Source organism: Salvelinus alpinus, chromosome 33 (assembly GCF_045679555.1).
Source record: "Salvelinus alpinus chromosome 33, SLU_Salpinus.1, whole genome shotgun sequence".
NCBI classification, from domain to species: Eukaryota; Metazoa; Chordata; class Actinopteri; order Salmoniformes; family Salmonidae; genus Salvelinus; species Salvelinus alpinus.
In genome coordinates, this window is record NC_092118.1 from 6,541,582 (window position 1) to 6,556,824 (window position 15,243).

The following is a 15,243-nucleotide window of genomic DNA, read 5'->3' on the forward strand; positions in this document are numbered from 1 at the left end:
GGCAGTAGGGATGACCAGGAATGTTCTCTTGATAAGTGTGTGAATTGGACGGTTTTTCTGTCAAAATGTAACGAGTACTTTTGGATGTCAGGGAAAATGTATGGAGTTAAAAGTACATAATTTTCTTTAGGAATGTAATGAATTAAAAGTTGGCAACAAAAAATAATATATACACTACCGTTCAAAAGTTTGGGGTCACTTAGAAATGTCCTTGTTTTTGAAAGAAAAGCACATTTTTGGTCCATTAAAATAACATCAAATTGATCAGAAATACAGTGTAGACATTGTTAATGTTGTAAATGACTATTGTTGCTTGAAACTCGAGGCTCTACTGGACCGGGTTATGTGTTGTGACGCTAGCCACAATAAGGATTACACACAATAGTGAAATTTGCAGTTTGCCTTCAAAATAAAAATATGTCATTGACAGTGATGCAAATGAATACAAATTGTAGAATTATGCCATACCCTTATTTTGAAGGCTAACCGCAAAGTCCACTGTTGTGGCTAATCCTTATTATGGCTAGCTTCACATAGGTGCGTCCGACCACAATTAATCAATTAAGAACTGTCTTATAAATTAGGGTTATTTTAAATGACACCTAGCTATATAGTTAGCTAGCTAACTATATAGCTACTGAAACAGATTGTCGTTTTGCTAAGTTTTTGGGAAAGAACATTGCTTGCATCCATGAGCTAACTAGCTTTTTTTATGACCAGCACTGTAGGTGTATCGATGAATCGTTGTGACATATGAAATACGAGTGATAGTGTAATCAATGTGTAATAACTACGTAAAAAGATAATGAACGTGTTAAAGTATTATGTGATGTGCAGTCATATTTCAGGTCCTGATTGGTCAAATCGTGTCATTGAATACGTCAAATCGTGTTACTGGACACGTCAAATTGGACACGTGTTAAATAGTATATTTTTTGACAGGCAAAGACCCAAATGCCGTTCCATAGAAATCCGATTGAGAATGTGACGACTGAACAAATGAACAACGAAACAGCACAGCAAGTAAGTGAAAGAAATAGGTTTAGATTATGTTTTACTGGTAATGGGGACATACGTAAATGCCAACAATATAACTTTTTGGTCAGTATGGTGTGTGTGTGTGTGTGTGTATGTGTGTGTCTGTAACCTTTATTTAACTAGGCAAGTCAGTTAAGAACAAAATCTTCTTTACAATGAAGGCCTACCCCGGCCAAACCCGGACGACGCTGGGCCAATTGTGCGCCACCTTATGGGACTCCCAATCACGGCAGGATGTGATACAGCCTGGATTCGAACCAGGGACTGTAGTAACACCTCTTGCACTGAGATGCAGTGCCTTAGACTGCTGCGTCCATTTGTGTGTGTTAACTATTTACCTGTACTAGAATGCTTAAAAAGGCTGCTAAAATTTTAAATATCGGTATCGTTTTTTGGGGGCAAGGAAAATATCGGAATCGGACAAAAATGTCATATCGGTGCATCACTAACAGATACCCCCAAAAAACTACTTAAGTAGTACTTAAGTATTTTTACTTAGTATTTTTTACTTAAGTACTTTACACCACTGCTGTACATCGGTCCGATAAACGGTTCAAGTCTCAAATGACTCTTATCTCTACCTATCCCATGGTTGTCAATGGATGTGAATGTTAACAGCGTCACAGAGAGTGCTGCTTTTTAGTACCATGAAACTGGATCAGTCAGAAACCTACTCTAAGCCCTTCGCCTCAAGCAGGAGACAAAACCCAACTCAAAGTGATCCCAGGCTCACACCCTCAACTCTACAGAAATCATCCATCACGTGCAGTAGCATGCAGGACTCTTAGATCTGCCACATTGACTTGTCTAGGCCCACTCAAGAAAAAGACAAGAACAGAGAAAAAGAAAAGAAAGGATAGCTCTGGCAGGAAGTGAAAGTAGGCTCTGTCATGCAGAGAACCTCTAGCATTTTAATACACAGTGCAGTAATGTAAGACTGGGGAAGACCTTGGTGTGTGCCAGTGAGATGGTGCATGAAATCCCAGAGCCACCCACAGGTCTCCTCTCCTGTTTCAGTTGCCTACCTGCTTCTCACTCAGCGCTGTGATCTTGGCTTGACGTTCATGGAGCTGCTTCTTCAAATCAGCATTCTGCAACAACAAAAAAGAGAGCAACAAGCTTTGTTATAGCTCCCTTATACATAGCTGTGTTGAACTGCTCATTTGTGACAGCTGAGTTGGATGTGCGTGCTATGTGGGGAGTGTGCCAAGCTCGGGGGGGCTGTATTTGTGTGCGTGTGTGTAGGTGTGGTGTAAAGAGCCGAGACAGCAGCTTTAACTAGCATGAAGTCCAAGCTAAAATGACTGTGCACACCGTTTTTTACGGGACGAGCGAAGTGAGGTGGAAAGAATAATCCACTCCCCTCACATCACTGGGCTACCATAGCCACAGCTGTCAGCCACATGAGGGGGAACTCAGAGCTGGGATGTAGGGACACCACTCAAATGTGGGATGGGCTGCTGCTGCTGCTGCTACAGCAGAGTCTTCATAAAAGGGCTGCAGGATGATAAAGTATGGTGGGCGGATACTACAGAGATAGAAGAGCTCTGGGGAGTTTAAGGCCGTTCTCAAAATTGACAGAGTAAAGTAAAAGAGGTGGAATTTGGAAGACATCTAAAATCTCTGAGCCCCAGTGACAAGGACATCATATCTTGTCTTTTATCCGGTTTTCCTCTTAGGCTGTTTTAAATCATATTTTTCAACTGTGTAGATTGAGTAATAGGGATACTACATTCTTTCAAAAGATTGAAAACCTCTGAACAGACTGAACTGTTCTGTAATAATTAAACTAATGTCAACCCCAAAACGTATACTGTATTTGGGCCTAGCAATCTGGTACAACCGCCTTGGTGACAGAAGGGGCTTACCTGTGGATCCTGCTTCATCTGGGACACTAGTTTCTGTGAGAGAGAAATCATAGAAAGTTATCAACAACCACATAACAAATTCATTGATACACATAATATATTACAATGAGAGAGGCTGTGCCACTTGTTCCTAACATGTCACATGTTTCGTAATGGTTTGAGAAAAGGTTTTGCAATAGGTTTTTACATGTTTCCTGAGAGAACGTACCTTTCGCTCACCCCCCTTTAAACGCTGCAGTACCTAATGCATTCTTGTTGTCACAGCCATACAAACTGTAGACACAGTGGCCCCCAGAGGCACCTTCCAATACTGCAACCTTAGAGCACATTCATGGCTCCCCACCGTACAATCCATTCCAGACAAACAAGGAGGTTCATGCGCAACTGGATGGGCCACACCGGGAGGTACGTTCAGTGGTTGCGAATAGGAACACTATACTGACTACACTGAACATGTGGGTCTCGCTAATGTGATCAGTCTCATAGTAATGAACACGTGCCACGTTTGCATTTTTCTATAAAGGAGCACATCTGGCTAGTCTGTGTGGGGATAAGTTTTCCTCATGTTTCTGGTTTCTGTATTTGGGTTGAACCAGATGGAGGGTATCATGCACCAAACCTCAAAACAGAAACATTATGGATGGCAGGAAAATACAACTCATAAGACTACAGAGTATACATACACTCTTACAAAAAGGGTTCCAAAAGGGTTCTTCGGCTGTCCCCATAGCAGAACCTTTTTTGGTTCCACGTAGACCCCTCTTTGGAAAGGGTTCTGCATTGAACACAAAACAGTTCTACTTGGAACCAAAAAGGGTTATTCAAAGGGGACAGCCGAAGAACCCTTTTAGGTTCTAGATAGCACCTTTTTTTCCTAAGAGTGTAGAGTATACATTTACAGGATGAAATATATTTTCCTGACCCAAGCCCGACACTAAACCATACTTAAAGGACAATCGCTGAAGGAAGAGGCAGGGGGAAGCAGAGTAGAGAAGGTCGGTGGATAAGTTGACAGATAGGATGAGTCTAAGGATGAGTCTAAGGAGGAATTATTCATGGAGCAGTCTGAGGGCAAGAATCTGATGGAGTGAATTAACAAAAACCCAACCATATTCTGTTGCACAGTTTGGTGTGTTACCAACTTTCCTCCCGAAACACCTCTGATGATAATTTCCAGGTTAAGCGAGTAAACAAATGGTGGTTAAATGGCAGAAAAGCAGAGAAACGCATAGTCCCATTACCTGATGAACCTGTATTTCTGCTTTCAGGGCCTCTTGGAGGGTCTGTAATTCCATCATTGATCCTTTCTGTCGGAAGCTCAGTCCTGGACAGCTTTCAGCCTGTTCAGCCAGGAAGAAGGATATTTTATTCCTTCATTCAACAAGAATACTAATATTTGAACATAAAGACTTGTGACAGTGAAATCAAGTTGTGCTGATAACAAAGCAATGACATGGCATCAGGCCATAGAACACTGTAAAAATGGAGATGTTATCTATCACCTTGAGTAAAGATGGACGTTAAAGTAGACATTTCAAAAACACCTCACACCTCACATTGAACATTTAATTATTAGTTTATAAACCTGTATATATATATATATATATATATATGCACACATACACACATACAGTTGAAGTCGGAAGTTTACATACACTTAGGTTGGAGTCCTTAAAACTTGTTTTTCAATCATTCCACAAGTTTCTTGTTATGGCAAGCCGGTTAGGACATCTACTTTGTGCATGACACAAGTAATTTCCCCAACAATTGTTTACAGACAGATTATTTCACTGTATCACAATTCCAGTGGGTCAGAAGTTGACATACACTAAGTTGACTGTGCCTTTAAACAGCTTGAAAAATTACCGAAAATTATATTAAGGCTTTAGAAGCTTCTGATAGGCTAATTGACATCATTTGAGTCGATTGGAGGTGTACCTGTGGATATATTTCAAGGCGTACCTTCAAACTCAGTGCCTCTTTGCTTGACATCATGGGAAAATCAAAAGAAATCAGCCAAGACCTCAGAAAAAAAATTGTAGACCTCAACAAGTCTGGTTCATCCTTGGGAGCAATTTCCAAACGCCTGAAGGTACCACGTTCATCTGTACAAACAATAGTATACAAGTATAAACACCATGTGAACACGCAGCCGTCATACCGCTCAGGAAGGAGACGCGTTCTGTCTCCTAGAGATGAACGTACTTTGGTGCGAAAAGTGCAAATCAATCCCAGAACAACTGCAAAGGACCTTGAAGATGCTGGAGGACACAGGTACAAAAGTATCTATATCCACAGTAAAACGAGTCCTATATCGACATCATCTGAAAGACCGCTCAGCAAGGAAGAAGCCACTGCTCCAAAACCACCATAAAAAAGCCAGACTACAGTTTGCAACTGCAAAGTACAAAGATGGTACTTTTTTCAGAAATGTCCTCTGGTCTGATGAAACAAAAATACAACTGTTTGGCCGTAATGACCATCGTTATGTTTGGAGGAAAAAGGGGGAGGCTTGCAAGCTGAAGAACACCATCCCAACCGTGAAGCACGGGGGTGGCCGCATCATGTTGTGGGGGTGCTTTGCTGCAGGAGGGACTTGTGCACTTCACAAAATAGATGGCATCATTAGGGAGGAAAATTACGTGGATATATTGAAGCAACGTCTCAGGACATCAGTCAGGAAGTTAAAGCTTGGTCGCAAATGTGTCTTCCAAATGGACAATGACCCCAAGCATACTTCCAAAGTTGTGGCAAAATGGCCTAAGGACAACAAAGTCAAGGTATTGGAGTGGCCATCACAAAGCCCTGACCTCAATCCCATAGAAAATTTGTGGGCAAAACTGAAAAAGCGTGTGCGAGCAAGGAGGCATACAAACCTGACTCAGTTACACCAGCTCTGTCAGGAGGAATGGGCCAAAATTCACCCAACTTATTGTGGGAAGCTTGTGGAAGGCTACCCGAAACATTTGACCCAAGTTAAACAATTTAAAAGGCAATGCTACCAAATACTAATTGCGTGTATGTAAACTTCAGACCCACTGGGAATGTGATGAAAGAAATAAAAGCTGAAAAATCATTCTCTACTATTATTGTGACGTTTCACATTCTTACAATAAAGTGGTGATCCCAACTGACCTAAGACAGGGAATTTTTACTTGGATTACATTTCAGGAATTGTGAAAAACTGAGTTTAAATGTATTTGGCTAAGGTGTATGTAAACTTCCGACTTCAACTGTATACACACAAACGCGTGACAAATACATTTTTTCTTAAAGTTTAAAACAACCAATCTTTTTACGGGTTCCCATTAAAATGACAAGAATATGTCATTAAAATTCCATGTGAGTTCACAATGCAGCTATGCTGCTGCCAGCAAAGGTTTGGGTCCCTTTGTGATGGGTAAGCGTTGCACCTGTAATACCATTACTGTACCTCAATTCCACCAAAGTTTGCATTTCACCACCTTATCATTTAACTTCTAAGTATTGCCATACAGGACTTCGCTGTTGTCGCTTGCCTTTCTCATTTTTCCAACTGTTAACGGCGATGACGTAGTGGTGGAGAATTGACTCCAAAAATAAATGATTCCTCGACTCCTTGCATGTCGACTCCCGGTGTTGACTCCTATTTCTGAGTGTCAAGATTGTGACAGCTAAGTTGGGGTGTGCGTGTTATGTGGGGTGTGTACCAAGCTTGGGGTGCTGTATGTGTGTGTGTGTGTGTGTGTGTGTGTGTATGTGTGTGTGTGTGTGTGTGTGTGTGGTGTAAAGATCAGAGAAAGCAGTTTTAACTAGCATGAAGTCCAAGCTAAAATGACTGTGCACACGTTTTCCAAGGGACGAGTGAACACAAACGCCCGCATCTTTCAAAGCGAACTAGCAAGGGACGATGAGAGAGGGGAGGGGCACAGTATAGGCAGGTCGGACACCAAGTAGACGACGTCAGAACTAGTGCACTAGGCAATCAAAAGCTGCATCTAGCAATGGTATGCTGTATCTCGCATCATTAGCAAAGAGAAAGAGCAGGCGACCCAGCACGTGGGAGAGAGAGGTGTGCATACAGTGCCTTCTGAAAGGTATTCAGACCCCTTGACCTTTTCCACATTTTGTTACATTAGCCTTATTCTAAAATTGATTAAATAGTTTGTATTACTCATCAATCTACACACAATTGCCCATTATGACAAAGCAAAAACAGGTTTAGAAATTTGTTCAAATGTATTTAAAAAAAAAACTGGAATATCACATTTACATAAGCATTCAGACCATTTACCATTTTTGCTCTGACATGCACTGTCAACTGTGGGACCTTATATAGACAGGTGTGTGCCTTTCCAAATCATGTCCAATCAATTGAATTTACCACAGGTGGACTCCAATCAAGTTGTAGAAACATCTCAAGGATGATCAATGGAAACAGGATGTAACTGAGCTCAAATAAGGTATCTGTTTTTAATTTTTAATACATTCGCAAAAAATCTAAAAACCTGTTTTCGCTTTGTCGTTATAGGGTATTGTGTGTAGATTGCTGTAAGAATTATAATATTTAATCTATTTTATAATAAGGCTGTAACGTAACAAAATGTGGAAAAAGTCAAGGTGCCTGAATACGCACTGTATGTCTTGGTTATCTGTAACTTTCAATGTCTTATCTAATATGCCTCGCAAATTCACCAAAGTAGCCTAAAGTTTACATCTTCCTCTCTGGTTTTATTTAAATTACACAACTTTCCCGAGGCCTTTATAGCCTATTGTCTAGTTAGACTATAACATGTAAAATCATATGTTTTGTGATAACTGCACTGTGATTAAAATGTTCAGTTATGTGTTAAGGATCCCAATTGCATTTAAACGTTCACACCCCTAACACACACACACACACACACACACACACACACACACACACACACAATAAATGTTCATAGCTTTACCTTCACACAGTCTTCAGTTTTGAACACCATCCAATTTTGCATTGAGGGGGTGGCAGCTGTGACACAAAAAAAAAGAGGGAATCAGATAAGCCACTCCATTTAAATAATGTCGCAGTACAACGTCCAGCAGCATGTCATAGTATGGGCTTTCCTCACCCACAGCAGGGGCACAAAACACTTGCTGTCCACTCTCTATTCTCTCTCACTGTAGAGCCCATTCAAAGACATCAGGGCCAAAGGCTACTCCACTAAGTCGTTAGATTGTGATATGCAAGAGAAGATTCAGCATAATGTTTCGGAATAGTTTTTTTCTGGTTTTTGTTTTACATCATCTCACTCTACAATGTTTTGGATAGTATGGACTACCCTCTCTTCTCTAGGCCTGGTTGGGCCTTTAAAGTATTAATAGTACATTAGACAATTTTGTGGTCTACAGTAATGGGATAAAACAAACACAGTATTTTTTTTTTAAGACAGTTTGATAATCATTGGCATTTAAATACAGATTCTGATATTCTGTACAACTTATTTAAAAGTAAGCTACTGATTTCTGATAGTGAACTATAATGCTAATGTAACCGGTGTGAAATGGCTAGCTAGTTATCGGGGTGCGCGCTAATAGCGTTTCAATCGGTGACGTCACTTGCTCTGAGACCTTGAAGTAGTTGTTTCCCTTGCTCTGCGTGGGCCGCGGCTTTTGTGGAGCGATAGGTAACGATGCTTCGTGGCAGGCAGTTGTTGATGTGTGCAGAGGGTCCCTGGTTCGAGCCCAGGTAGGGGCGAGGAGAGGGACGGTAGCAAGTGTTACACTAAGAAAATAAAAAGAGATGAATGTGCAAACTCCCCAAAACATCCTACTAGTTTTGTACACTGTGTGTAAGCAATTCATAGAGAGTGAAAACTGGGAAAGAGAGCGAGTCAAATCGCAGCAGTAATACAGCCTCCCAGCCGGCGGATTGATTTCCGGCCAGGGCCTTGTGCCAAGAGAACAATAATAACATTGGAGCCATTACATGGGCTCACCACCTGGCTGAGTGGACTGGCTTCCTCCCTCTCCCATTTTTCACTCTCTCTCTGTCCTCCTGCTCTCCTCATATCCTTCCCTCACTATCATTGAGAACATGCCAACTTCAGGAGAAGGGAGTATATAGGTAAAACACAGTCCAGGTGTACATTAGTGATGGGGGAATAAATCGATAGTTACCTATCCCTAGGCCACATATATTTTGGGGAAATTACTATATACTGAAGCCTGCAAATTAGTTTTATTTTGTTCAGTAGGTAAATATGATATATTATTTTTGGCTACTATACAGTGTCTTCGGAAAGTATTCAGACACCTTGACTTTTTCTACATTTTGTTACGTTACAGACCTTATTCTGAAATGGAATACATGTTTTTTTCCCCCTCATCAATCTACACAAAATACCCCATAATGATAAAGCAAAAACAGTTTTTTAGAAATGTATGCTAATTTATCACAAATAAAATAAGTATTCAGACCCTTTACTCAGTACTTAGTTGAAGCACCTTTGGCACTGATTACAGCCTTGAGTCTTCTTGGGTATGATGATACAAGCTTGGCACACCTATAGTTGGGGAGTTATCCCATTCTTCTCTGCAGATCCTCTCAAGATCTGCCATGTTAGATGGGGAGTGTCGCTGCACAGCTATTTTCAGGTCTCTCCAGAGATGTTTGATCGGGACCGGGCTCTGGCTGGGCCACTCAAGAACACTCAGAGACTTGTCCCAAAGCCACTCCTATGTTGTCTTGGCTGTGTGCTTAGGGTCGTTGTCCTGTTGGAAGGTGAACCTTCGCCCCAGTCTGAGGTCCTGGATGCTCTGGAGCACGTTTTCATCAAGGATCTCGCTGTACTTTGCTCCGTTCATCTTTCCCGACTGGTCTCCCTGTCGCTGCCGCTGAAAAACATCCCCACAGCATGATGCTGCCACCACCATGCTTCATTGTAGGGATGGTGCCAGGTTTCCTCCAGACGTGATGCTTGGCATTCTGGCCAAAGAGTTCAATCTTGGTTTCATCAGACCAAAGAATCTAGTTTCTCATGGTCTAAGAGTCTTTAGGTGCCTTTTGGCAAACTCCAAGCGGGCTGTCATGTGCCTTTTACTGAGGAGTGGATTCCGTCTGGCCATAAAGGCCTGATTGGTGGAGTGCTGCAGAAATGGTTGTCCTTCTGGATGGTTCTCCCATCTCCACAGAGGAACTCTGGAGCTCTGTCAGAGTGACAATGGTCACCTCCCTGACCAAGGCCCTTCTCCCCCAATTGCTCTGTTTGGCCTGGCGGCCATCTGTAGGAAGAGTCTTGGTGGTTCCAAACTTTTTCCATTTAAGAATGATGGAGGCCACTGTGTTCTTTGGGACCTTCAATGCTTCTGAATTGTTTTGGTACCTTTCCCCAGATCTCTGCCTCGACCAAATCCTGTATCGAAGCTCTACGGACAATTCCATCCACCTCATGGCTTGGTTTTTGCTCTGACATGCACTGTCAACTGTTGGGACCTTATATAGACAGGGGAGCGCATTTCCAAATCATGTCCAATCAATGGAATTTACCACAGGTGGACTCTAATCATGTTGTAGAAACATCTGAAGGATGATCAATGGAAACAGGACACACCCGAGCTCAATTTCGAGTCTCAGCAAACGGTCTGAATACTTATGGAAATAAGGTATTTCAGTTAATATATATATATATATATGTATATATGTGTGTATATATATATATACACACATATATACACACACACACATTTGTACAAATATCTAAAAACCTGTTTTCACTGTAATTATGGGGTATTGTGTGTAGATTACTGAGGAAAAAGAACAAGGCTGTAATGTAACGTAACAAAATGTGGGAAAAGTGATGCGGTCTGAATACTTTCAGAATGCACTGTAGGTAGCGTTAGCTAGCGCTAGCCGGCTGTACCCGCGGAAAAACGATGGTATTTTTCATCCTATAGCTTGTTCTCCATCTTCTTTTTAAATAGTTAGCCAACATATTTTCAGCACTTTTACTTCCATGACTTATCAAAACGTGTTTTCTCATGCTCTCTCTTGTCTCTCAGCAGCAGACAAATAGTGAGCAATATGTTTGGAACATCAAAACGCCAATAAAATCGCAGTGTCGCATCGCAATACATGTCGTATCGGGACCTAAGTATTAAGACAATATCTGGAGGTCCCTGGCAATTCACAGCCTTAGTGTACAGGAAGTTCAGGAAGCTGATCTACTATTCAAATGATCTAGCAGGAGTACACTGCTTTTTCATACTGTAGGTTACTAAAAGTCTGTAAGAGTTCCAGTCATTTCAATTAAGGAAATAGTCTATATCCCTTGATTTAGAAGAATATGACATGTTAATACATTATCAAAACCAAAAAACTAAAGACCACTTCTTAGTGCATTGTTTTTGATATCACAGAAAACTTTGTAAACAATTCTGTATAGCTTCAAATTATGTTTAAAAAACGTTACAGTATGTCGCTCTCATGGAATGTCATTGCTTGAACACCATAGCCTACGGACATATGATAAAAAAACGAGTGCTATTTGCACATAAAAATGTCCTGCATTAAATGCATTTGCACCGTTGTTTTTGTTTTGCTCCTGGTCCACTCTTTGATGGTATGCACAATTTATAGTGCGAGGGTTAGGACACTGCAATGAAAAATCTAATCATCAACAGTTACAGTGGCTTTATTTTCTAAAAACCTGTACTTTCTGCAGAAATCCTTGAAATTGTTCATGATGAGCATACTAAATGTTAATACTATAGGTTTAACAGTTGTAGGCCTACCAACCTGGACTCAGGGGTATACGTAACATAGTAAATGTAAATCCAGGACACTCCAATTAGTATGATATGTTTCATTTCATATGGTATGTACTAATTTGTGGATGTCCATCATCCATTTCATATGATGTTACGAATTGCAATTCGTACAATATGTTACAAATTGCAATTCGTACAATCAAATAAAATTGTATTAGTCACATGAGCCGAACACAACAACAGGTGTTCACCTTACAGTGAAATGCTTACTTACGAGCCCCTAACCAACGGTGCAGTTTCAAAAAAAATATGGATAGGAATATGAGATAAAAGTAACAAGTAATTAAAGAGCAGAAGTAAATAATAACTATATATACAGGGGGGTGCCGGTACAGAGTCAATGTGCAGGAGCACCGGTTAGTTGAGGTAGTATGTACATGTAGGTAGAGTTATTAAAGTGACTATGCATAGATGACAACAGACAGTGGCAGTGGTGTGGAGAGGAGGGGGAGGGTTGGAACCCAATTTTTTTTTGAATCGTTTCGTTCTGAACAGAACCATTATTTAATCTGTATAGGAAAGTCGTGATGAGCAAATTGTATTTTGCTTAACAGCATGGTTTAATCATAATGAAAGACAAACACACTGTGCTCCCAGTCACTACGGACAGACAAGTGTAGCTAGCTGACATGCTTGTGTGTGCAGAACAGCACTAGAATGAAAAACAAGTCTTACCTTTTTGAAGTTAGTTAAATCCAATGTGAAACCTGATAACTATGGTATCCTTAACTAGCATTGAAAACGTTAATCCATTCTTCTCTAATTAAACATCTCTCCATAATATCGAAATCATGCTTGTAACGTCGTCAGTAGGCTAGTAACCTAAGCTTCCGAGGGGGAGGGGCAGGTAGCCTAAACCTACACACAAACACACTGGCAGGCAGACACAGGAATACGTTTCTGAGTGACAGAGTGAAGGCTTTGCATAGGCACTTTGTTGGATTTTTGGGGGACTGTAAAAAAAATGTCAGGAACATAAAATAATGTTATTAACCGGGTCCCATGCTTTTAAAATAACAGTTCCGGAACAGTATAGATCACTTTCATTTCCGGTTCTGTTCGTCAAATAACATTTGAACACCACAGCATCTCCGAGCATAGAATCCATGCCCCGAAGAATTCAGGCTGTTCTGGATGGAAAGGGGGTCAGACCCGGTACTGGATGGGTGCTAATTAGCTAAAATGCTATTGTTGTCCGTGATGAGATTCGAACATGCAAACGCTGGGTTGCTAGACGTTCGCATTATACACACACCCTACTTTTGTTTTTTACCTTAAGTAACCTTCTATCTTTAGTAACAATACCAAACGTAACATATCATACTAATTTGGGTTCTCGGTTTACGTTTACTATGTTACATCTAGTCTATGAGACCAGGCTGTGCCTACATACGTCTAATCAAATCAAATTGTATTGGTTGCATACAAATATTTAGCGGATGTTATTGCGAGTGTAGCGAAATGTTTGTGCTCCTAGCTCCAACAGTGCAGTAAGTGAGTACAACAATGAGTAAGTAGCCTTACTACATTGTAATTCCGCTGCACCTGTCTAAATACATGATGTAAAGTGGGGCCAAACATGAACGTCATGCAAAACTAGAAATGTAAGCTACAGATGGGTCGACTTATACGTCCTACTCCTAAAGTGGCCGACTGGACACGTCACTGCACCTGTCTGTCACTCAAAGAAACGAATAATAAGGGCATCGTTTAAGAAATACTGATACAATATCAAGCGTTCCAATCTCAGCCGTTCGACTGGAATAGGGCCTACAACTACCCCCACTATTTCACCAGCTAGGCCACATTTATTTGGGGGAAATAACTGTATAGCGAATCCTGAGAATTAGTTATATCTTGTTCAGTAGGTAAATATTCTTATTTCTCAGAGTAGGCTAGTATGTGGGGCACCAGGAGAAACTATCGAATTCCACTTGATGCAGGCATAACTAAATTAGCTAAAGATCATTCACGAGCTGGAGTTGCTCCTCCAAATAGCAAGTTGGTTGTCCAATGAGAATTCGCTTAGTTCTTTTACACTATTAACTTAAATATCACATGGTATAAACTTGAAACACAAATTAACTACGCAAGAGCAGGGGATGCACATGTCAAACCTCTTTTGGAATAAAATACAAGAACTTATGTGATACGTTTTTTCTTTTACGTGAAATGGTAACCTACTCAATAGCATTCACTAACGCTTTTGTGGCGCTATTACGTGTTACTCGTCGCGAGACAGCGTTCCTTTACGAAAAAGAAACAGAGGGCAAGCAACAAAGCATTCGTTCAACTAAAAAGCAGACAAATTGACTTATTAACATCTTATTATCCATCTGAAATGGATGACTGTCCGGCAGTTCGCTACACAACAAAATACATTAGAATTGTGCTTTGAAATTCTTTGCAAACGGTGTTTTTATTGTATAACAGAGGCGTAAAGCTTAGCGCAAGTTAGAATCAGCCCCTTTACGCACTACGTTCAATACCCTCCAATAGCAAGGCACTTATAAAATATCACCCAACTCCTAGAATATGGATATATGAACAAAACGATTGCCCAGCGACTGCTTTCCTTCGACTAAAATGCGAATACACTTGATCTAAAACAACAATATTAATCAAATAAAAGAGAGTAGCAGAGATGGAAATGAAAGTTCTTATAATAATAGAAAGATCCCGAGATGTTCTTACCCTCCTCTTTTACTCACTTGAGCAGCAGCCAACCCTGCTCTTCTCACACAAATTATTTAAATAAATATTTACAAACACCGTAGTACTTCTTCACCGAAAAACGCCCAGAGCGTGTATTTATCCACTTAATATCCAAATACACTCCATTGCATATGATGTGATTTTCCCGATAATTTTTCGCACTATTTAATTTGAGTATAAAGAGAAAAACTGAGATACAGAACAAGAACTCTTCGTCAATCTCATTCACCCCCCTATCCTGAGCACATTGCACATCAATACGCGTAGGAAGAGTGAGCGAGAACGGGGCAGGGAAAACTAAGGGGCACTTAGCACAAAACAAGTCACCAATGGCTCTGATTGATTCAATAATATCATTAAAGTATTAAATCGATTCAGTATATTGTGATGCTATGTATAAATACAGATGAAATCGCATTTAGTAGAGGATCTACTTTATGTGACGGTGCGGCGAATTTATTTCCCTTTGCCTAAGGAACGGAGGTGATATGCCTCCATTGCCTAGGAAAAAAACCCGGATGTAGACTTGATGAAACGCTTCGTATGTAAAGTAACAGACCACTTTCACGAATTGTCGGATACAAATACCCCAACTCTTTGCAATGATATACCACATTCAGAAGCTTTGATCATAGTCAGACAAACAAACACGTACAAATCAGATATTGTTACTTACTAACGTGAATATATGTAATTGTAAATAATAATTTGTTATTAACTGACTTGCCTAGTTAAATAAAGGTTAAATATATAGAAAAAATTAACAAATGTTTTGTTAGAAGAATTGAGGTTGATAATGATGTAAGACTTGACCAAACTATCTGACACCAATAGGCAC

At 40.5% G+C, this 15,243-nt stretch overlaps 1 protein-coding gene across 10 annotated transcripts in view; it reads right to left on the reverse strand.

Moving 5' to 3' along the window:
• LOC139562832 (PHD finger protein 21A-like) overlaps nt 1-14,642 on the reverse strand; it is a 49,785-nt gene extending 35,143 nt beyond the window's left edge. For 9 of the 10 annotated variants that reach the window (XR_011672453.1, XM_071380954.1, XM_071380955.1 and 6 more), the window contains exons 1-5: nt 14,385-14,642; nt 7,838-7,893; nt 4,148-4,246; nt 2,907-2,939; nt 2,064-2,129 (exon numbers count right to left, since the gene is read on the reverse strand). Coding sequence is in view for 9 of the 10 variants with exons in the window: in XM_071380954.1 (XP_071237055.1) it covers nt 2,064-2,129; nt 2,907-2,939; nt 4,148-4,246; nt 7,838-7,879 (240 nt within the window). In the remaining variant the exon portion in view is untranslated. The remainder of the gene's footprint in view (nt 1-2,063; nt 2,130-2,906; nt 2,940-4,147; nt 4,247-7,837; nt 7,894-14,384) is intronic. The other variant, XM_071380948.1, reaches the window with a different exon arrangement.
• Between the last annotated feature and the right edge of the window lie 601 nt (nt 14,643-15,243).